Consider the following 24,276-nt stretch of genomic DNA (forward strand, 5'->3'; position numbering starts at 1 on the left):
CTAAGTTTCTCTTTTGATTGAAAATATGCACTGTTGTTAAATCTTTATACATAAAAGATGGGGGAATTTTCATGATGAAAAAAGATAATGGACAGGTTAGCTTTTCCTCTGAAGATTTTATTGAGTTATTTGAGTTTGATGTTTTTTGACATTTAAAAATTTGTTTTTTAAGAGTAATATATCAGGCTTCATAAAAAATTTTTTTGGTAGAAAGCAAGGGAAGATATGTGTAGCATTAATTATTCCCCCAGTTCACATGATTTTGAGAGCTTTATTTTTGTATTTTAAATTACAGTTTAGATAGTGATAGCTTTAAAAATTTTTTGTTATAATTTTTCTTATTGGTTAGTTATGCTATTTAAAAATAATTCTTTATATTTTAACATTATTTTTCTTCATTTCTTTACATGAATTAAAAAATTTCTATTACATGTAACAGGTATTAACCCAAGTCCTAAAATTTTAAGGGGAAAACTTTAATGTTATTGTTTTAGATTTCTTAAGACATACAGAAAGATAAACGGTTCCAACATTCTTCCTTTTCTTTAGTAATATGGTAGTAATATCACAATTTTCTGTTGTTTTCTGAGAGTAAAAGAAAGATCTGTTTTTCAGTAGATGGCTTACCAAACAACTTTAGAACGCACCCGCTTCAATTGGACCCATCTGGTGACTCTTCTAACAACATTGATGGCTCAGATCATGTAAAATCTGCTTCATCATTACATGAAACAAAGAAAGCAAATGCTGGAATTATTCATGGTGCATGTTTAACCCTTACTGATCATGATAGAATTCGACAGTTTATACAAGAGTTCACATTTCGGGGCCTCTTGCCACATATAGAGAAAACAATTCGGCAATTAAATGATCAGGTAAGATTTAATTATTTGCACTAATATTTTAAAAAATTTCAGTAAATAGTAAACTTGAGAATATAGTAGTATAAGTTATTTAAAGAATTTAAGTTTTTGTTTTAAAAATAGACCAATATTAGGGTTTATTAACATTACTATCAGTGATGAAATTCTGTTAAATCCTAGAAGAGGCTTATTAATTTTCACTAGGGATTTCGTCAGCATTTTGGACAGTTTTCTTTAAATCAGTGTTGTTAAAATGCACATTTGCTCACTCTTAAAACTTTTTAGTTATTTAGAATTTTTTCTTTTGTATGTAAAAGATAAATATTAAATTCTTATATTTGTCAATATGTTTAATCTTTTTTCTTAGCTAATATCAAGAAAAGGTTTGAGTCGATCTCTATTTTCTGCAACTAAAAAATGGTTTAGTGGCAGTAAAGTTCCAGAAAAGAGCATTAATGAGCTAAAAAATACATCTGGATTGCTGTGAGTAAAATATTATTGTTTTTAGTTTTCCTGTATTTAACTCTGATTAGTGTTTGACTATATGATGTTCTGCAAAAAATGACTGTCTCTTTAGTTTCTTAGTTTCATATTGGTCAAAGCTGGGGTAGATAAGAATAGTGACAATAAGTAAATTATATTAAATTTAAAAACTATGATTAATTGGATATCTAAAAATAAACAAGATAATAAGGAGGGTCACTTTATTTTAGGTCTGTTTTCCTATTTGTAAAAAGATGGAGTTAGATTAAGTATTCATTAATAACTATATTAAAGTATTGAGGTCTAATAATTCTAAGACATGGCATATATTTAGAAATTTTGTTTAATACAAAATCCTGTTTTAGGGGAAAATAAAATCCATTTTAGATTTTCTTTTTTTTTCTGCTGTACATAAAGGTGAGTCACATGGAATTGATCATTTATTTACTTCATAATTTGACAATAGAGAAAATGCTTGCCTCCTGTTGAGAAGTTCTCAGTATAGGGATATAAATTATATAAATAAGGATGTAACTATCTATGTTTCCGAATATCTTTGAGAAATGACACTCTCTCCTTGGAGGTAGAATTCTTATCAAACAAGATCAGTTTTTCTCATGTTTTGGACAGTTGGGCACCTTTTTAGACATTTTATGATATTTAATGGTTTAAAGGTCATAAACTGTAAATTCCTTTCTTAACTTAATTTGTATTTACAGGTATCCACCAGAAGCTCCAGAGCTTCAAATCAGGAAAATGGCTGACTTATGTTTTTTGGTGCAGCATTATGATTTGGCTTACAGTTGCTATCATACTGCAAAGAAAGATTTTCTTAATGATCAAGCAATGCTTTATGCAGCTGGTGCCTTGGTTGGTATTCTGTAGTATTGTAATTTCTTACTTCTGCTACCATAAATGACTTAGAAATTTTTATTTATGAAATGGCAAGCAAAAAACCTAGAGGTAAATTGTACTCAAATAGCATACAATGCTTTATAGGTTTTGAATTCATTTATGATAACTTGATGGATTTTTCTTAAACTAGTGCATTCAAACATGGTCATATGTGAGGGTTGGTTTCTTAGATTTGGTTAGTACTTTCTATTTAATTTGAATTACAGTTTTCACTGTATTCACAGTATAAAAACTTTTTTTCTAGAAGATGCTTTTTCATCTCTTAAAATGATTTAAAATTGTTTGAAATGTTTTTTTCTGATCTAAGACTATATATTGCTTAAGAACATGTACTTTGGTGTGAGACAGACTTTCATACATTGGGGAAAAACTTGTTAAATCCACTTTTAGGACGAATAAACATTTTTCTGCAACAGTTTTTAAAATAGAAAATAAAATACAGAAATAATTTAATGATCTAAGAAAAAAGAATTAATTATCTAAAAACTGAGATATGATTAAAGCCTTTAACCTGACAGACTATATATAAAGTTCCATGACAGTATGAACCATATCTGTTTCAGAATACCTCTGTATCCTCAGCACCCAGCAGTGTCTGCTCAAAAATTTATTGAAGAAACTGAATGAAACTACGTGATTTTCACGTGAAAAAATTTTCTACAGCTCTGAAACGTCATGTTTTCTTAACTAGTTTATATTTTAACTGATATACATAATGATATACATAGGGGTCTATATTATACAAAAAATCTAATATATATTATATATATGGTATATTATATAAAAATACATTATATTTGCTATATATGAACTATATATACTGCATATGTATACATCAATAAAAGTGTACTAAGAAAAAATCCTGTAAGAAGAATAGGCCCGAATTCTAAGTTATTTTCTAATTTCATTCTACAAGAAATTACAAATCAGTATACACACAAACCGACAATTTCTAAGGATACAGTGAGAACATTCAGAATGATCACCCCAAGTTACTGCACGATCTTCAATAATCAACCATTAAATCATTTCTTAGAGTCTACAATAATGGATTAATACATTTCACAAAGACTTTCATCAAGAACTGGAGTGATCTACTTAACCTTCAGCTAGTTATGACAAATTTAACTACAGAAAAACCATATTTCTCCAAGAATTCCTATTATTGGTTTCACCGTGATATATCTTTTAACTTTATAGTTAAAATAACTAAGTATCTTCTTAACTATCATCGAAAAAGCCAGGCAATATAGTCTGTTATCAATTAGCTACTATGTGACTGGTAAATAGGAAAGAGATATCAGTACAAATAAAATTCATCTTAGGCAAGTTATTGAACATCTCTTAAGCCTTAGTTTTCTCATCTGTAAAATGGGAATCCTAATGGCATAGGGTTAGATAAGGTATAAGGTTTGTAAAGTGCCTAGCACACTATCTTATATATATATAATAAGCTGTCAGTAAGCATTGGCTGTGTTAGTTTTTGTAATCAGTATAAAACCTAGGTGTTTCGGAAAGAATTTTCTATGTTTGTTGCCTTATAACCTTTTAATGTAATTGAAAAGTTGTCATAAATATATTTATAATCTGCTTTCTGTGCTTAGAAAAGAGTAAACTAGCACTGTTACTTTCTGCATAGTCTATTTATTTATTTATTTAAACAAGAAGTTTATTTAAACAAGACGCTTAAGTTGAAGGAAAAACTATAGGATTCATTTCTTTTAGAGTAATTTATCCCTATTTAAAGACAGATTGCCCTACGTATAATAGCTATGTACAAAAAAGGTATAAAATTGTCCTTGGTTTTACAATGATAAATGAAAAACATTAAAATTCTCCAATTTTCCTTGCAACAAGGTATGCAAGGATTTTTATGTTGTTTTTTTTTTTTGTTAAACAATGAGAGCAAAATAACTTGCTGAGTATACTATCCCATCTCCATTTGATGTCGATCAAAACATACCATTGACCATTTAGTTAAAAAAAAATGCAATATGCTTGTGCACATACACCAGTTACTTTATGTACAGTAGAGGAATGGGGAAGGGGAAAATGAAAGAGTAGAGAAACTATATTGTAGTAGTCAGAATGTGGTGGAACCAAGTTGCGGTTTTCTAATTGAGAAAGTCTTCTTGGTCTGGAGGAACAGAATTCTGAAGTAAACTAGCAGGTTCCCTTTTTAGTAGATACCTCCTGTCTGCTGCTGAAACACATCAATTGTATCTTCAGCCTCCATTTCCAACTGTGCAGGTGTGTCTGTTTCATTGATTGGCTGCCCATCAAATCAGAATCTGATCTGCCTCATTGACAACCCCTGTTGTTCATAATAGGCTTTTATTAGTTTACTAAGTGGTGTATGCCTCTTAAACTGCACCTGAGAACCATCCTGCCCCACCACCCTCAAATTTATATGATCGTTGTTCTTAGTCTTGACTCCTTCCGTCTGCTTTCATTGGCCATGGCGAGCGCTGGAGTCTCCTCAGCTGCCTTTTCCCAAACCAGGTCTGCCCTGTACGGGCACACGAGCAGCGGGCACACAAGCAGCGCAGAAGGAGGAGCGGCAGCCCTGGAGGAGGGAGAGGGCCCGCGCCCCTCGTGAGCTCCCTCCCCCACACCCTGCGTGCCTACATAATCTTTTTAAAAACACGAAAGCTATAAACAAAAGTGGAAAGAATAAAAATACATAAGAACTCTACTTCATTGATAATTATCGTGTAGATACTTGTTTAATAACTGCCATCTCTTTTGCATTTATTTTAATACTCTGTCTATAAAAATAAAATAGGTGATTTTAAAATGTAAAACTAAAATAGCAAAATTACATTACTATTCTTTTTTATTTCTTAGTATTTTTAATTTTAAAAAGTCAACTAACTTTTAAAAAACCTTCAGGAACTGAAAATATGTTACCTTTATGAATAAGAGTGTTTGAAAAATTATGTGAATTGTCCTTAGCTAGACAGTCTCTGGTCTTATAGTCATCTAATATGAGCTAATATAAAATCACAAACACTTAAATTTTATTTCATCATTTATAAGTTTATAATTTCAAAATTGTACACAATGCATCTGCAAATTGAAAGTTTGGTAAAATCTTAGAAAAGTATGACAAAAACCTTCTATGATTTTATGGTACCTAAGCTTTTTCATTTCTATCTGCAGTCTGATAAATACTGCATTTAAATCATTTAGATGGAGGCATATTAGTAGCAGCTATATGAGAGAAGGTAGTTTAACACTGGAAAATAAAGGCATAGCTGCTGTAGCATAATATATGCATACCTAAAAATCTTTGTAGTCTAGAATAGCTGCCCTAAAAATAATAGGCCTTAGAGAAAAATAGGGCTGGGAGAGTCTCATAAAACCTATGTATGTTTGTAACCAGAGCATAAAATGTTTGTGTGAGGCAGGTTAGCATGGCAGGAGGTTATCTCAAGGAATAAAATACGAAAAACAATATGAACACTGGGGTGGGGAAGAGGAACTTGTAACCATTGTAATCGGCCATGAAGGTGAGCATGGAAGGAAGCGCAGCCTGCCTTGAACCAAGAACTGTGCAAGGCTGGGAGCATAAGTCTCTAGAGAGGCCCCCTCCAGCCCCCCAACCACACACAGATACGAAGTGTAGGCATTCATTTTATATTTTCTTAAAATACAGATTAAAAAAGCTCCTGCTTGAGCAACAGCTAAGCTCAGAGCTTTTTCCTTTCCTGCTGAAGGTTATAATTCTATATTTGCTATATTTGATCCCGTTGCCTAAGAAAAACTATTTTTGAATGAATAAAAATTTCATTTGAACTGATATCTCTTTCCTATTTACCAGTCACATAGTAGCTAATTGATAACAGACTATGTTGCCTGGCTTTTTTGATGATAATTAAGAAGATACTTAGTTATTTTAACTATAAAGTTAAAAGATATATCACGGTGAAACCAATAATAGGAATTCTTGGAGAAATATGGTTTTTCTGTAGTTAAATTTGTCATAACTAGCTGAAGGTTAAGTAGATCACTCCAGTTCTTGATGAAAGTCTTTGTGAAATGTATTAATCCATTATTGTAGACTATAAGAAATGATTTAATGGTTGATTATTGAAGATCGTGCAGTAACTTGGGGTGATCATTCTGAATGTTCTCACTGTATCCTTAGAAATTGTCGGTTTGTGTGTATACTGATTTGTAATTTCTTGTAGAATGAAATTAGAAAATAACTTAGAATTCGGGCCTATTTTTCTTACAGGATTTTTTCTTAGTACACTTTTATTGATGTATATATATACAGTATATATAGTTATATAGCAAATATAATGTATTTTTATATAATATACCATATATATAATATATATTAGATTTTTTGTATAATATAGACCCCTATGTATATCATTATGTATATTAGTTAAAATATAAACTAGTTAAGAAAACATGACGTTTCAGAGCTGTAGGAAATTTTTTCACGTGAAAATCACGTAGTTTCATTCAGTTTCTTCAATAAATTTTTGAGCAGACACTGCTGGGTGCTGAGGATACAGAGGTATTCTGAAACAGATATGGTTCATACTGTCATGGAACTTTATATATAGTCTGTCAGGTTAAAGGCTTTAATCATATCTCAGTTTTTAGATAATTCTTTTTTTTTAGATAATTAAATTATTTCTGTATTTTTTTTCTATTTTAAAAACTGTCGTAGAAAAATGTTTATTCGTCCTAAAAGTGGATTGGCATTAACAAGTTTTTCCCCAATGTATGAAAGTTTCATTTATTTCTAATTAAATTTTTATTAAAACTTGGTCTATATGAGACCACAAGTATGGACGTAATAGAATATTTTACTAAGAAGCCAAAACCTTCATTCTCATCTTCATTTCAAAATTCTTTAGCACTGTTGTATATTATTTGAATTATTAACAATGGAATGGGTTTTTAAAATGAAATTAGAAGTCCTAGAAAATTGACAGTAGTATAGGTCTCAGAAATGGTGTCTGTGCCTTCTGTATGATATAGGATATAAACTATAGAGTGTGTAAGTAGCTGAAAAGATACATAGTGCAAGCTGTTGTGTGCTCTGTTTTCAAATTTTGAAGCCAGTACATTGGAAAGAGACGCACTTTGTTTTGTTTCTCTCTATATGGTTCTGTCATTGGTCTGTTCTTTAGTCATTAAGGAATAGGGAATAACGAGGAGGAGGTGGTAGCAGAAATCTTAAGCTAGGCTCACTTGGTAGTTACATATACCATGACTGAAAGTGGAGTTATATATATACCATGACTGAAAGTGGAGTTATATATATACCATGACTGAAATGGTTTACTAGGTCTTCTTGAAAAAACTCATTTAAATACTGAATGACAGACTTTGGAATTTGACTAGAGAATTTTGAAACTAAAAGCATATAAATGTATTTTCCAAGTCTGCGTTAGGCTATCAGATTTATATATGTGGATACATAAAAAAACTCAGCAAACTTCATTCCAATTTTTAGACTTCCTGGATGCTAAACTACAAGAATATTCTCCTTTTGAAATACTATAAATCATGTCTTTTCCTCTAGGAAATGGCAGCAGTGTCAGCGTTCCTTCAGCCAGGAGCACCCAGGCCATACCCTGCACATTATATGGATACAGCAATCCAGACATACAGGGATATCTGCAAGTAGGTGACTAGAATATTTATGTTCTGTCCATTTAGAGGTAAATTTGACATTTATATGGTTATTAGATATAAATGGTTCTTTGTTTTTTATGCTTTAAACTTAAATAAGCTCCCAAATCAAGTTAATATAGTCATAGATAAGGTGAGATGATCTTTTAAAACTAGGGTTTGTTTGTTTTTTTTTTTTTAAGAAATTCACGTTCATTTATTTATTTATTTATTTATTTATTTATTTATTTATTTATTTATGGCTGTGTTGAGTCTTCGTTTCTGTGTGAGGGCTTTCTCTAGTTGTGGCAAGTGGGGACCACTCTTCATCGCGGTGCGCGGGCCTCTCACCATCGCGGCCTCTCTTGTTGCGGAGCACAGGCTCCAGACGCGCAGGCTCAGTAATTGTGGCTCACGGGCCCAGTTGCTCCGTGGCATGTGGGATCTTCCCAGACCAGGGCTCGAACCCGTGTCCCCTGCATTGGCAGGCAGATTCTCAACCACTGCGCCACCAGGGAAGCCCTAAAACTAGGGTTTTACTACATTTTCCTTTCCTTTCCAATTTTGTTTGGATATGTGGTTAGGAATTTGTTATATGTAATGTTGAGGTTATTTGTTCTATTGAGGGTGATTTATATTTTGGGGACATCTCTAACTTTAGCTACTGTTAAGCCAGGAGTTAGCTAGTTTGAACTTTCCTTGTTAAATAGGCAAACACAGAGATTTAAATAGTGGTTCAGGGAAGAAAATGAGAAATGTTTTGTACACATAGTGAGTTCTGTTGAAACTCTATGGGAGTTAGAACTCACCACCTGTAAAGGAGACTATGAACTGGTCCAGAGAAGGTGTCATGGTATGCTTGAGGAATAGACCTTGAAAGAAAGGTGGTTGGGAGTTGATAGCCATAAAGACATTTCAGTAATTGTGATTGGCAGGAACAATGTTTTGGATACAGCATTACTGCTGAAAAGGAATAGAGCCCTGGCTAGCTAGGTTAGAGGGTTTGTATATATGGAAAGGTGTTTTGAGAGAAATCAGCGTGGGGGAGCATTAACTCTCATTATTATTTTTAAGCTGTAGTTAAGATTTATGTAGTAGTAAATGGGGGAGTTACTGAATTTTTGAGTAGAGCCTTGACATAATAAAAGTTATTTTTCAGAAAGATTTTTTGTGTGTGTGTGTGTGTTTTTAAAAATTTATTTATTTATTTATTTATTTTTGGCTGTGTTGGGTCTTTGTTTCTGTGCGAGGGCTTTCTCAAATTGCGGCGAGCGGGGACCGCTCTTCATCGCAGTGCGCCGGCCTCTCACTGTCGCGGCCTCTCTTGTTGCGGAGCACAGGCTCCAGACGTGCAGGCTCAGTAGCTGTGGCTCACGGGCCTAGTTGCTCCGCGGCATGTGGGATCTTCCCAGACCAGGGCTCGAACCCGTGTCCCCTGCATTGGCAGGCAGATTCTTAACCACTGCACCACCAGGGAAGCCCCAGAAAGCTTAATATGACTTTTCTATGTAGAATGGATGGGTTAGAGTCAGAGACACAAAGGCAGTTTTGTGTCCTATAATGTTGAAGTAGAAGTAGTAGTCATAGCAATGTGTTTACAACACAACACTAGTAATAATGATTAACATTTGTTTAGTGCTCAGCATTTACCACTATGCCAAGGTAATTTACATGCTCATTTAATCTTTACAACAAGCCTATGAAATGGTGGATACTATTATTATTCCATTTGATAGACAAGGAGATTGAAACTTAAAGAGTTTAACTTGCCCAAGGGTATGCAGTTAATAAATGGTGGAGCCAGTATCAAATCCTGCCCTTTGTATAGAATACTTTGTATAATCTGTTTGAGAATATATTTGGAGTTTCTGGCAGGAGAAACAGCCTTCTGTGAAAGAGGAACCTTTGAAGGATTCCGAAAAAGAGAGATTCAAAAGGTAGAAGAACTATGAGAATGAGGCATTAAGGAAGCCAGAGCAGTAAAGTCCTTTCTCTGAAAAGATTTTCCTTGTCTTCATGAAGCACAGAGCTTTTGGAGAGATGCACATGGAGGGATGCAAAAGAAAAGTGAAAATACCAATTGACCCAGATAGCCAAATAAGCCGTGGCAATGCAGTTTTGTCCTCCTGTTCATAGCAGACTATATGCTTTTTCTAAATACATACTTAACTGACATGCGTTTACCTTATAATCTTTTTTCTAAGTTACCATAATTGGTAAGGTTTATCAACAATTTAATAGATATTTTGGGGTAAATTAGAAAACACTACATTAGTTATACATATCAATTTTAAAAAGCTCCCTGGTCTCAGAAATATTAAAATGTAAATAAATTTTCTTAAGTACAGGAAATACAATATTACTTTTGCAATGCCCTTATAATGCCAGGCTCCACTTTTTAACTGATGCAATCCTATTTATCTTTATACATTTCTTTTTTGAAGCTTTCCCTTCCCTCCTTTATCTCCCCAAATCATAATAAAAATCAGTGGTACCCTGTTTATTATCTATTTCATGTCAGTTTCTGCTTTTAGATAGGGATTGCATCATAGAAACACTTGAATCTTTAGTAATTCCACTGCCTGACACAAATGACTTTTTAAAATCTTACTTTAATAAACAAATTAATTTAAAGTCCTGAACTTGGTAGCCTGTGACTTCATAGCTGATCACAAGGGGAAATAGCTGAGGATAAAAATAAAACAATTGTGTTAAGATTTGTAAAGTTTACTTAAGAAGAAGATTTAAGAACTGAGCATATTTGAGCATATTGTAGTATGTGAGTAGGTACTGGCAAGGAGGAGTTAGTCTTTTGTATTCATTAAAACATTCTCAGATATTCATAAATACCAACCCTCTAAAAAAAATCATGATTTGTAGAAAGTTTATGGCAGATCACTACAGTAATTTTGAAAGTAGTGAATTGTATTTTTAAACTATCACTGTTCAGAATGACCTTTAAGTTAGTAATCTTTGGTTGTAATTTTAAGGTCAAGTGGTATATTTTTGTATAAGAATTAGAAAGTAAAATGAGAAAAACTTTGCTGCTACAGTTTACCCTTGAACAGGATAGGTTTGAACTGTGTGGGTCCATTTTTTTTTTGGCCACAATGTGCGGCATGCGGGATCTTAGGTCCCCAACCAGGGATTGAACCTGTTCCCCCTGCAATGGAAACGTGGAGTTGTAACCACTGGACCGCCAGGGAAGTCCCGCGGGTCCACTTATACATGAATTTTTTTCAAGAAATATATACTACTGTACTACACAGTCCAAGGTTGGTTGAATCCATGGATGTGGAACTGTGGATACTGAGGGCCAACTGCATATTTTTGACTGCACTGTTCAGTGGTCAAGTGTATTTCTCAACAAAAGGATTCCGTCTTATAATTTCACAGTAAAAAATATTTTCATTTATTTTTATTATTTTCAAGAACAAATAATACAACTCTTAGATTTTTGATAGTAGTTGTCCACAAGAAAAATCAACTGATTTTGTGTTTTTACAAAGAAGATTTTGCTCAGTAACAGTCAGGCAACACTGGCTCCATGCTATCTCCAAGTGAAACATCTCAATAGTACTAACCAGAGAGAAATTGCCTAATTATTCCTAAAAGTAGTCAGTAAAATGAAACACACATAACCAGAGTTTGCAATAAGGAAGGAAAAAAGAAATCTGGGTGAAATGTTTATATTCCTTTATGTCTGAAAGCAAGTTTTGTTAACTAACTGCTTATTCAGAGATACGAGTTGGGTTCTAGCTTTTTTCATACAGGAAATGTGACTTTGTATTGTAGTCTTACTACAAAATTATACAATGCTAAAAGTTTTGATGAGTTATGAGAATTCTTTGAAGTTTTTTTTTTTAACGTTTTTTGGTAAGTAGAGAACAAGGACATGGATTTCTTTTTACTTAAAAACTAGAATTGGAAACTTTTGTTGAACACATGGTTACTATGATGTACTAAAATATTATTGTAGTGCTAATTATATTTTTCTTGCCTTTTTTTCTCTAGGAATATGGTATTGGCTGAAAGATGTGTATTGCTCAGTGCTGAAATCTTAAAAAGCCAAAGCAAATATTCAGAGGCTGCAGCTCTTCTAATACGGTTGACCAGTGAGGTACTAAAACTGTGTAGTATTTGTTCTAATTAGTATTGTTTCATATTTTTTTAAAAGTGTTTATTTTTTCTTGAGAGGGTATGCAAAACAAAATTAGAGGGGTATCTCTCTTTGGGAATTTATAACCTGGCTACTTTAGTAATTTGTTGAATTAATTTTAATTTCAGTATTCTGTAAACTGAATTTATTTTATTTACAGATTTTAAGCCTGCATGATTATTAACCACAAACATGCACTGTATGTCTTCTATGAATTAGGTTTTGACTTATGGATAACAGTATTTAAAGCAACATGCATATACATCATTCCTAATATAAAATTGATACTTTAAAAAGTAATTACTCAGGAATTTTTTATTTTGTTTTCATTCATATGAACTTGTTAAAAAATCATCTTATGCATTTTTAAAATCTATATTATGAATATTTCAAAAGGGAGAAAAAGAAATTCACTTAAATAGTTGCTGTTGAAGGTTTCCAACAGACATTAAGTTGCATTGACTAAGCTTGTAAAGAATGGCAGTAATTCTTTGTAAGTATGGTTAAAGACATGTTTTTTAGATGAATGCTCAAGAACAGAAAAAACAAAATCAAACACCCTTGTGTTTATATTAATGTTCCCTAGGGTTTTAATCCTTGGACCATTGTACTTTTTTACTTCATACATGTTCTAGGTAATCTATTTACAGTTACGATTTTCACTCTCAAATCTGTCTCCAGCCCTGGCGTCTCCTTGAGCTTTAGATTTGAATGGCCAACTGCCTTTTAGACTTAATCTACTTGAGTGTTTCCAATGCACCTTTGAGTCAACATAGCAATAACTAAACTTCTACTTTCTTACCTTATAGATCTTGATCTTAAATTATAACCAGCCAACTCCTTATTTGCTCAGGGCAGAAACTACTTGAGATGTTCCTATATTCTTCTATACTGTCAGTGACACAATTAGGGGATTTTTAATCAATCAATTAATTAAATAGGCTGCATCGGGTCTTAGTTGTGGCATACAGGATCTTTGTTGTGGCATGTGGATCTTTTGTTGCGGTGCGCAAGCTTCTGTCTAGTTGTGTACGGGCTCTAGAGTGTGCAGGCTCGGTAGTGGCGGCACGTGGGCTTAGTTGCCCCCCGGCATGTGAGATCTTAGTTCCCTGACCAGGGATTGAACCCATGTTCCCTGCATTGGAAGGCAGATTCTTAACCACTGGACCACCAGGGAAGTCCCAGGGGATTTTTTTTTTTTTTAACTTCTTAAACATGTTTTTATGTCTTCACATATTTTACCTCTCTCTCTTTCTCTTTTTAAAATCCCTCCTATTACTGTCCTGGTTCATGTCCTTAATGTCCTTCTCTTGGACTTTGGCCCTTTTCCTCTTTCTTCGCCTTAATTTAGTAGTCCTGATATCAGTCATATCCTTCAGATATTTGTATGTAGTACACAGGTTGTTCTAAGTGTCTCTGTCCTGTCCTCTCATATATGCTCTGAGACCTGACTTGTCATATTATATTGGAAATTATATTTAAGCTGTAAACTTCTTGAGGATAGGGAACTGGGTTGCTTTCTACACCTTTTTTTTTTTTTTAAATTAATTTATTTATTTATGGCTGTGTTGGGTCTTCGTTTCTGTGCGAGGGCTTTCTCCAGTTCCGGTGAGCGGGGGCCACTCTTCATTGCGGTGCGCGGGCCTCTCACTGTCGCGGCCTCTCCCATTGCGGAGCACAGGCTCCAGACGCACAGGCTCAGTAGTTGTGGTTCACGGGCCTAGCCGCTCTGCGGCATGTGGGATCTTCCCAGACCAGGGCTCGAACCTGTGTCCCCTGCATTGGCAGGCAGATTCTTAACCACTGCGCCACCAGGGAAGCCCCAACTTTCTACATTTTTATCCCTAGTGCCTAACACTGGGCTTGACACATGGTATGTGATTTACAGATGTTTGTTGAACTGAACCATTAATTATTCTAAAAAGATTTCTGTCAGTTATAACTAAGTAGGCTAAGGGATGATTTTAAAAATATTTAATAATTGATACTGCATGGACACTGACCAGTATGAACAGTTGTCAGACAGAAACTATTTGTTAGAGCTGAATATAGGTTCTTGAGTGTGTTGATGTTCTGTATTATAATAAATAATCTTAACTTGGGTTTGAATATGTTGCTGAATTTTTCAACCTAGGGGTTATCAGTGAGTGTAAAAGGAATTTATGGTTTAGGAGCGTGGAGTAAAATTTCTTTAGAGCAAATTCTTCTGTCTGCATTGTAATGTTATTATTTTCTTTCATTATTCTTTTTCTTTCCAACTCTTTGTTTTTACCTTTCTTTTTCAAACCTGGATGATTTATTTTGTCATGAAATTCTAGGAAATTTATCATTGTCATTTACTGCTTTGGGGTGACAGATGGGGGTGAATGCGATATATTTCCCCAGAAATTGTGATTTTTCAATGGCCTTTTGTACTATACCTGTCAGATATTTCTTTGAGATAACTTGAAAGTAAAGACTGCTAGGCATAATATGTCTAAGATTATTAAATTTTAACTAATAATTTGTATTTATTGTAATTTTGTTAACTAGACAGTCTGTATGAAATGAAAAATGTACTCATCCTGAGGGTAGGGAACTGAGTTACATAGTCTTGACATTCATGCATTGTTTTTACTAGATTTTTGTTAATACCATTATAGCAAAAGATAGCTGTGATGAAAAGAGTTGTGCTTTGACTTTATTTTTTGCACTGTAAGTTTATGGGCAAGTGGGTCTTATTCTTGTGTTATGCCCTGGCATTTTCAGCATGGCAGAGCAAACCCAGTTTAGTGATGAAACATGTCACATTTAGTAGCACATAGGTAGTGTGTCTAAATTTGGTGCTTAAAACGTGGTGCTTTCCCGCTCCTTGTGTCTCTGTTTCTGTGTTGAACATTTATTCTGGTCATATAACCCTTTTTGTCTCTTACTCCATTTAAATACAATAAATCAGCTTATCAAGGATATAGTAATAGCACCAGTTTTTTGTAAGTTTCTCCAGCTTGGGAGGAACTGTTCCTGTGGTAAGTTGTTCAGCTGCTAGCACCTTTCCTGTTAATTGCACAATTAGGCAAAGAAAAAAAATCTTAGTGCCATGCCATCCTTGAGATTTGATTCAGTTCAGGTTGTGCAGCGGGTGCCTTTTTTCTATGGAAGTGTTTACGGAAACCTCTACCTCAAATGATTTTTTCCCTTATATTTATCTTCATATTTTAAGTTAGTGTTGCCTTTTCAGCTTTTGTTAAAATTATATCTTGGCTGTGGGCAAAGTTCACAGGCTGGAGTTCTTGCTGAAGTGGTATCATGGGGTTTTTTCCTTAGTTCCTTATAGAGCATATATGATAGACTTGTCATAGCGTGGATGTGAACTAACACTAAAATAAAATTTTATTCTTCAGCTCATTCAAAGAAAGCCTCTGCTTTCTGGATAAAACTATCACTTTGTGAAATTCTTCCATTTTTCTTCCATCAACACAGATGGCAGTTGCCATTCTTTTCAGGGCCATTTTTTGGTTTCAAAGCAGTGTTTTTTTTCTACTTTAGGTGTCACTGTAAGACAGGACCTAAACGAAGAACAAAGGCTGCAGTGAGATATGAGTGCAGGGTGTTTAGCTCTGCAAATCGATTCTTTCTCAGCAAACAGGTTTACTGGATGCAGGAGGCAAATTTTGCTTCAGCTAAATTAATATATGCTGTGGACTTCCGGGTCTCTCTTGAATTGGTCAGTCAAATTAAAGTTCAGAATGCTGAGGGTTTACTGTGCTGGTTCTCAATTGAATTGTACATTAGAATCATTTACACACCATCAAAGATATCTAGGGTATATTCCTTGTTTTATTCAGAATGTCCAGGATTGCAGCCCATCTGGGTTTTGCAGGTTAATGAAGCTTTGTAGGCAATTAAAAAAATGTTTTTATGCTGTGTGTGTGCATGTATGTGTGTGTGCGTGGGTGCATGTGCATGCTAAGAATAAACTTAAGAAATTTATAGGACTTAAACTGACTCTATTGAGAAACCTAAGTAAAATTCCAAAATAGAAGAAGTAATTAGAGGGAATCTACTAGATATTAAAATGTATTATAAGGCTTTAGAAATTAAAACTGTTTACAATGATAAGAATAGACAGAGTAATGTAATAGAATGAGAATATAAATACTACATATAATTAGCTGTCATTTTGTCATATTAGTGGGAAATGTTAGGTTATTCACTGAATGGTATTGTGACATCTAACTAGCTGATTCCTATCTTATTCATTACATGATAATATAATTATAGCTTGATTAAGTTATAATATGAAAAAATGAACAACCTGGAAGAGTATATGGGAGAACATTTTTTTAAATCTAGGAATGATAACATTCTTTCTTAGTTTGATACAGTATTTTGAAGTCATAGAAGCAAAGATATAGTACGTTTGACTACTAAAGAATAGACTCTTTCATGTCAAAACTGGGAAATACTATTTGCAAATGTATGACAGAGGCCTAATATTAATTAAGTGTACAAAGGGCTCTTACAAACCAGATAATCACAAAAACCCATTCACAAATGGGCATAAATAGGCAATTCGCAGAAAAAGTACAAAGACACTTAAACATATGGAAGATGAACAGCCTTACTATTAAAGAAATGTATGTTGAGGAATAAAGTGTTATTTTTCTTTTATGAAAGTGATAAAATTAAAAAAAATGATTTTTGGCTGAGTGGAAAATGAACTCTTATTCTCTTATGGAAATTTTTACTGGTATGGCTTTTTTTGTACCAGTTTGGCTATATTAATTGGAATTTGAAGTATATGCATAGCTTTCATTAACTCAGCACTTCTACGTCCAAAAACTTGTCTAATAAAAATATTTGTATAGTTACCGAAAAATCTTTTTGTAAAGATGTTTATTGAAGCATTTTTTGTAGTAATTAAAGTATGTGGCAGTATTAAATCAATCAATTGGAGACTGTATTAATAAATTATGGTACATTTATATAATAGAATACAATGTGGCTTTAAAAGAAATGAGAGATGTAGATGTTTTGGAAAGAAGTCCATGATATTAAGTTAAAACGCCAGATAATACTCTGTATAATACCATTTATGCGTAAGGAAGTATGAGTATTAAAAAAACTGTTGTATTTAACATGTAAGTACAGGGAGGGAGAGAGAGAAATGACACAAACCAGCACCATGTTGGTAATGGTAGTTACCTCTGGCAAATTGGATGAGGAATGAGGTGGGAAAGAAAGATACTCACTTTTTTTCTTCAAACATTTATTCTTTAAGGAAAAAAAGAGGCTGTATTTAATAATTTTTTAAGAAGACAATATTTTCCTAAAAAAATAAAGAAGTAAGCTCCCTAGCTTCCCCAGGTAATTCCGATGCAAACCCTTGGTTAAGAACTACTTGTTAATTGTATATTCCTAATTTTCCCACTCACTAGCTTTTGGATTTAGTTAACTAAGAAAATCATCTGATCATTTAGTTTTTGTTATGAGGGGGTTGAAATAGATTAATAATATCTACCATTTACTGAATGCTTTCTGGAGTGTCTCCTCAGATCTTTTTCCGCTCTAATATAATTTTATGATTGCTACAGAGATAGTTACAGTAATCAATGGTCTATGAGCACTTTTTGATGTAACTATAATCTGTTGAAATTATTGCATTTAAAGTCAATGTTTTCTGTTTTCAACTTTCCCTGGGGAAAATAATGGCAGCAGAACACATGGAAGGGCATGGTAAGTTCAGCTTGAGAATAGCTGAAAAACTAGAGAAAGTTTGGTGAAAATGTTGTTGATGCTTGATCAGCAACCTTCAGTACTTTCTCAGTTATTTGTAAAGTGATGATGGCTCTGTCATTTGAAAGGTTGTCCTTACGGGTGAGGCTATAAATGTAGTATGTGGTTTTTTTAGACTCTGTTGTAAGTCAGTTGAAGTGGAAACTAATTTGAGTTGTACCATTTACTAACTAATATGCTAACAGTAGGTGATAATCTTTGAAGGGGAAACCTTCTGGACTTTTTAATGCAAATCAGTCATTTTGACCCTCTTGAGCTAGAGCAAAAACTGAGAATTCCTTTTAAGTACAGTAAAACTTGATAGAGGACAGAGTAGTAGATTAGATTATATCATGATCTACACACATTCTATTTTTCCTTTTTTCTTGGATGGATGGAAGGATGCTATTGTATGTCACAGATCAGTTTCCAGAAGAAATTAGATTGGTGTGAATCTATTTTTTTCTGTACTCCATTTTCTGGTTTATCTTTAAATCAGTATACCTGTATTAAATTCCCAGTTTATATTATTTTTTGCCATTTGAAAAGAGATTGCATTTCTTTACAGATTTATTACATGGAGCATATCATAACCAGACATTTGGCTCTATGAAAAGCAAAAGGAAATATTTCATGATAGAGACTTTTTTGAACTTTTTTTTAATTTGGCTTATTGGAAGAAAGAATCATCAAGACTGGATTGTCTCTTGATCTCTGCCCTCAGATACTCCTAAGTTAAATATTGCGTATGCTATATATTATTTTAAGAAAGTAAATGTTTTTTCACTAATTACCTCTTTACTTTTAATTTTGTGAAATTAACCTTCTTTTTCTTTAACATTCAATAGGATTCTGATCTTCGAAGTGCACTTCTTTTGGAACAGGCGGCACATTGCTTTATAAACATGAAGAGTCCCATGGTTAGAAAATACGCGTTTCATATGATACTGGCAGGCCACCGGTTTAGTAAAGCAGGGCAGGTGAGTGCATTTGCTTTAAAAAGAAAATAATTTATTTTAATTTTTTTTTTTTTTTTTTTTTTTTTTTTAAAGAAATTCACAGTCTTTTATTTATTTATTTATTTATTTATTTATTTATGACTGTGTTGAGTCTTCGTTTCTGTGCGAGGGCTTTCCCTAGTTGCGGCAAGTGGGGACCACTCTTCATCGCGGTGAGCGGGCCTCTCACCATCGCGGCCTCTCTTGTTGCGGAGCACAGGCTCCAGACGCGCAGGCTCAGTAATTGTGGCTCACGGGCCTAGTTGCTCCGCGGCATGTGGGATCCTCCCAGACCAGGGCTCGAACCCGTGTCCCCTGCATTGGCAGGCAGATTCTCAACCACTGCGCCACCAGGGAAGCCCCAATTTGTCAATTTTTTGATTTCAGGTTCTAAAGATGGAATTAAATTTTGTTCTGAGGTAATGTGTTATATTGGTAAGGACATGAGATTTGGATTTAGACAAATCTGAGTTTAAATCTTGATCTACTCACAACTTGACTTTTTAAAATTATGTCTTTGAGCCTCCGTTTTCTTTTAATTTATAAAATTTGGAATTTTGCCCCAATTTTTGTGAGGTTAAATTAAATCATATATGTGAAGGCCAGATATACTGCACTTAAGTAATTTTAATTCTTCTTAAAGGCGATTAAACCCTCCCTACTTCAACTCTGGTCTTCTATTTTCTCTCAGAATGTCTCTTAATGGTATTTACTAAATATTTAATGGGTAGAAACCTTCTGTCTCTTGTCCCTGGGAGCAGTTGGGTTGGAAAAGATCTTTATTAATTTAGAGAGATTCTCTGGCCCCAGTTGTCCTTTTAAGCGTTAGCTGGAGGGACCTTTCTAGAGGCAGTTACCACTTTCTAGAGTGGTAACAGCAGTTGAGATACGGTGGTTTACTGTAAATATAGATAGAAGTGTGGATTGAGTAATCATCTCTATATTCCAGGGACTTTGCTAGGAGCTGAGCTTACACCCGTAAAACTAACATGTCTTGTCTCTTAAGGAATTTTTTAATCTAGTCAGGGAGTGTGAGGATTTTTTTGAATTTAGTTAATAAGAATTTTTATGAACATACATTTTTCAAAGTCTGCGATAACCAGAACATGCCAGTGTTGTAAATTATATGTTATTTCAAAGATACAAAGAAATAAAGGTGTTCTAAAATTATTCTCAATTTCATGTAAGAATGCCATGATTTTTAAAAACCAACTTTTCAAGATTTGGGTTCCTCCCTCTATTTTTGGAAACTGGCAAGTTAGAAAATATGTGACTTTGCTTTATATTAAATACAAAACTGTAAAAATATTTATAAAATTAAAAGTCTTTATAATAATTTGATGTACTTTATGTATTAGAATTTCTCAGGCTCTGAAGTGGGGAAAAAAAATAAAAAAGCTCTGATTTTTCACAGCTCTTTTTCCATAGTAAGTATAAAATGCATCTGAAACATACTATTCCATTGTTTATCTTTGCTTAAAAGTGTTATTCAAATATCTACAAAATGTGTTAAGCATGTGGTTTCCTTTCCTTAGAAGAATAATTATATGCCCCATTAGGAATGATTGTGTGTCTCTTACTAAAAATAAGTTATCCTTTTTCCACATCTTTGTCCGCTTTTGTGAATGGTTTCATTTGTGGTTATGATGTCATTGGATCTTGTATTTACCTTCTGAAAGTACAGGGCATATTGCTTCTAGGAAATGCATATCAAGTTAAAAATGGCTACATTGTGGTAGGTTGACATACATTTGCTCTCTGGCCTAATAATCATCTTTAGCTGTAGTTATCTCATGGAGTTAATGATTCCAAGGTAGGTTGCTGCTTTGTGACCACTCTCTGTATACCTTGAACCCAGGGAATCGCTTTCTCAAGTAGTAGAAACTTGAAAATATAACTGGTAATGAAGACCTATTGGAAAAGCAAATATATGTCCCATTGAAGTTTGTCAAGAACAGTATCTTCCTTGGAAGATAGGGCACGCATAGGGCATGTAATTCTGACTGAGGCCAGGTTGTTTCTGAGAAGCACCAACTTTTTATAACATTTCCATTAAAAACAGGTGTGTGTATTGGGAGGGATGAGTGAGGAGCATAGAGGAGATTATATATATAGTAATGTCATTTCTCAGTCCTCTCTGATTGTGAGTTCATGTTGAATTACTTGTCCCCAGAAATTTTTTATAATTCAATTTTTTCATTAAGAATATGAACACGTATAAGGTATTTAAAGTTAGAGAACTGACATTATGAGAGACTTTTACAGTTAAAAAAAAAAAAATTAAGAAAGTGCTGGAGAAGGTGTTTGTGCCCAGAATACCCTGGACAGTCTTTCTATTTTTTACTTCAAAAGGCAGACTTTAAATCCTTGTTACCTCTTAAATCTCTTTAGATGCTTTTTCAAGAGATCCTAAAAAATGCACTTGAACGTGACACTTTTAGACATGTTCGTTTCTCTGTATCTCTCAGTTTTTAAGATTCAGTAGCTGTGTTCCTTTTCTAAATGCAGTATGGAGATTGGGTTTTTTGTTTTTTAAAGAAACATCACTTAAAAATTATTTTGAAATAATCTCAAACTTATAAAAAAGTTACAAGCACAGTTCAGAAGCTTTTGTATACCTGAGCCATTTGAGAGTTGTGTACCTGGTGCCCCAGTACCCCCCAGTACTTTAGGACATATTTCCTGTTTCTTAGAAACAAATTTTTTTCTCCTGTATTACCATAAAACAACAATGAAAATCAAGAACTTAGTACTAATACAGTACTACTATCTAATCCTTAGACGCCATTCAGGTTTTGATAGTTGCCCCCTAAATGTCCTTTATAGTGAAGGATCCTGTTCAGAAGGATACTTTGACTTTATGATATTGACACTTTTGACGATTATAGGCCAATTATTTTGTAGAATGTCCCTCAGTTTAGGCTTATCTGATGTTTCCTCATCCTGAGATTCAAATCGGGTATCTTTGTAAGAATATCACAAAAGAGAGACTGTTCTTATTGCATGCTATCAAGTGGCAGATTATTTTGATTTGCTTTCTTTATCTCTTTTCAAGAAAATATTTCCTAAAAAAATGAACAATTCTGGTTAAACATGGTACAGAATTTGTAAATCTGCCCTGGAGAGAGGAGTGGTTACAAGAATTTAGTCTGAAGCAAAAGGTTAGGTGGAGAGAAGCCTTTTTCTTGGTACCAAATCCCATTTTTAGAATGGAGGTTGTCTGAGTTCAGAGGGTGGCAGTGATATGTAATTAAAGCCAAATATCTGCTCATGGGTGTGGCAGGATGCAGCGGTGGGCAGAAGAAAAGGATGCCAAACTCTATCACTACCAAACAAACAAGACCAATAAATATATGTACATACTTATACCATATACTCATATATGCAGTATTAGCACACACATTACTGTTCAGCCCAGTGCAGTGGTATAGAGAGCTGACTGACCATAACAAAATTTAGACTTTACAAGATAGCTCTCAGCTACAAGCTAACGACAAGTCTCTAACTCATTCATGACTCCATGTGCTACTGCTCTGGAAACTCCCAGATGGTTTTTCATGAAGTCATTATTAGCCCTGACTTCTTAGACTTCTTGCCCTTGCACAGAGCAGCTACTTGTTTGCTTCAGGACCTCTTGGTTTTTAGCAGTAATTGCAAAGGGGTTTTCATAAATGTTAGTTTCATTTTCCTCATCATCCCAGTGTCTGTTAGAGGAAGCACTAATTACCAGTTACTTGATTTCGTGTGTGTGTGTGTGTGTGTGTGTGTGTGTGTGTGTATTTTTCCCAGTCCAAGAGAAATTTGGATTGTAATACTTTGTTTTGTATATTTTCTTACAGAAGAAACATGCTTTACGCTGCTATTGTCAAGCCATGCAAGTTTACAAAGGAAAAGGCTGGTCTCTTGCAGAGGATCACATTAACTTCACCATTGGACGTCAGTCCTATACTCTTAGGCAACTGGACAATGCTGTGTCTGCTTTTAGGCATATTTTAATCAATGAAAGTAAACAATCTGCTGCTCAGCAAGGGGCCTTCCTCAGAGAATATCTTTATGTTTACAAGGTGAACACTGATTTTCAGGAGTGGATGTTAAAATTATATTTGTCATTATTCTCAGCAAAAAGCACATTCAGTACTAGCTAGTAGGAGTCTTATAAGTGGTTTTATTAGAATATATGCAATTATCTGTCTTAATATGGCAGGGTAGGCTTTTTGGTCATAGATCTGAGTTGCGTTGCCCTTCCACAGTTCTCATAAAAGAGAATTTTAATATTCCAGTAAACATTTGTATCTGTACTTGGAATCCTAAAAAAAGAAAAGATGCCATGAGCTTTCTGGACTGTTTCTTCATTATGTATTTTTGAATTATAACTGGTTTTACAGTATATTGGGTTATCTCCCCATTTGGAAAGTACATTCCTCTCTTTTTCCTATGAAAGATAAGGAGATACAGATCTGTGGGAGGTAGATAGATTAATTTGATGTAATGCAGAAAAATTAATAGGAAGAAAAAATATTTCACTGAGACAGGAGGATAGTAACTTTAAAGCATTGTTTTGTGGAAAAATGGAAAGTTGTAATTTTTTCCTCAGGGTCCATAAATAGTAAATATTTTATCTGTCCTGCAAAATATAATTACCCTTTTATACTTTATTAATTTGAAATCATATGGGTAAGAATTTTGGCAGATAGGATGCTATAATGAGTCCAGGTAAAAAACATACAAAAATAAAGATGTGGTACATATATACAATGGAATATTACTCAGCCATAAAAAGGAATGAAATTGGGTCATTTGTAGAGACGTGGATGGATCTAGAGACTGTCATACAGAGTGAAGTTAAGTCAGAAAGAGAAAAACAAATACTGTATATTAATGCATATATGTGGAACCTAGAAAAATGGTACAGATGAACCAGTTTGCAGGGCAGAAATAGACACAGATGTAGAGAACAAAAGTATGGACACCAAGCAGGGAAAGCGGTGGGGTGGGGGAGGGGTGGTGGTGGGCTTAAAAAAATAATAATAATAATAATATTTGGAGGTATAACATCCAGAGAGAACTAACTAGCAGAGTAAACTTAGGGAGATTCTCTTGGACCACAATCAATGATATCTAAAGTTCTTCCCAGTTATAAAATTTTATGACTCTAAAATATTAAGTAAAACTAGTAATTAATATTCTTGTTTAACATGTTTTTAATATCTTGTGTATTAAAAAATGAGGAAACACATTTTGAAGATAACGAAGTTTTCTCAAAAATTGTTCTTTTCTTTGGTATTTTTCCTAGAATGTAAGTCAGCTATCACCAGATGGTCCTTTACCGCAGCTTCCTTTACCATATATTAACAGTTCAGCAACACGGGTTTTCTTTGGCCATGACAGACGACCAGCAGATGGTTAGTAAAGTTTAATTTGGCTTTGTTACCTCTTGACTTTTTTTTTTTTAAGTTTTTTCATCTTT

The 24,276-nt window shown here is 33.8% G+C and overlaps 1 protein-coding gene and 1 pseudogene across 3 annotated transcripts in view; one reads left to right on the forward strand and one right to left on the reverse strand.

Annotated features, from left to right (window-relative positions):
- The window catches only part of TRAPPC8 (trafficking protein particle complex subunit 8), a 90,080-nt gene that overhangs the window by 23,122 nt on the left and 42,682 nt on the right, over positions 1-24,276 (forward strand). For 2 of the 3 annotated variants that reach the window (XM_007167039.2, XM_057526623.1), the window contains 8 exons: positions 619-875; positions 1,231-1,346; positions 2,066-2,216; positions 7,810-7,910; positions 11,913-12,018; positions 18,660-18,791; positions 22,649-22,873; positions 24,103-24,211. In XM_007167039.2, coding sequence (XP_007167101.2) covers positions 619-875; positions 1,231-1,346; positions 2,066-2,216; positions 7,810-7,910; positions 11,913-12,018; positions 18,660-18,791; positions 22,649-22,873; positions 24,103-24,211 — 1,197 coding nt within the window. Of the gene's footprint in view, positions 1-615; positions 876-1,230; positions 1,347-2,065; positions 2,217-7,809; positions 7,911-11,912; positions 12,019-18,659; positions 18,792-22,648; positions 22,874-24,102; positions 24,212-24,276 lie in introns of all 3 variants that reach the window. The other variant, XM_057526622.1, reaches the window with a different exon arrangement.
- Positions 4,405-5,001, reverse strand: LOC103009825 (small ubiquitin-related modifier 2-like; annotated as a pseudogene).

This window comes from Balaenoptera acutorostrata, chromosome 13 (assembly GCF_949987535.1).
Source record: "Balaenoptera acutorostrata chromosome 13, mBalAcu1.1, whole genome shotgun sequence".
Classification (NCBI taxonomy): Eukaryota; Metazoa; Chordata; class Mammalia; order Artiodactyla; family Balaenopteridae; genus Balaenoptera; species Balaenoptera acutorostrata.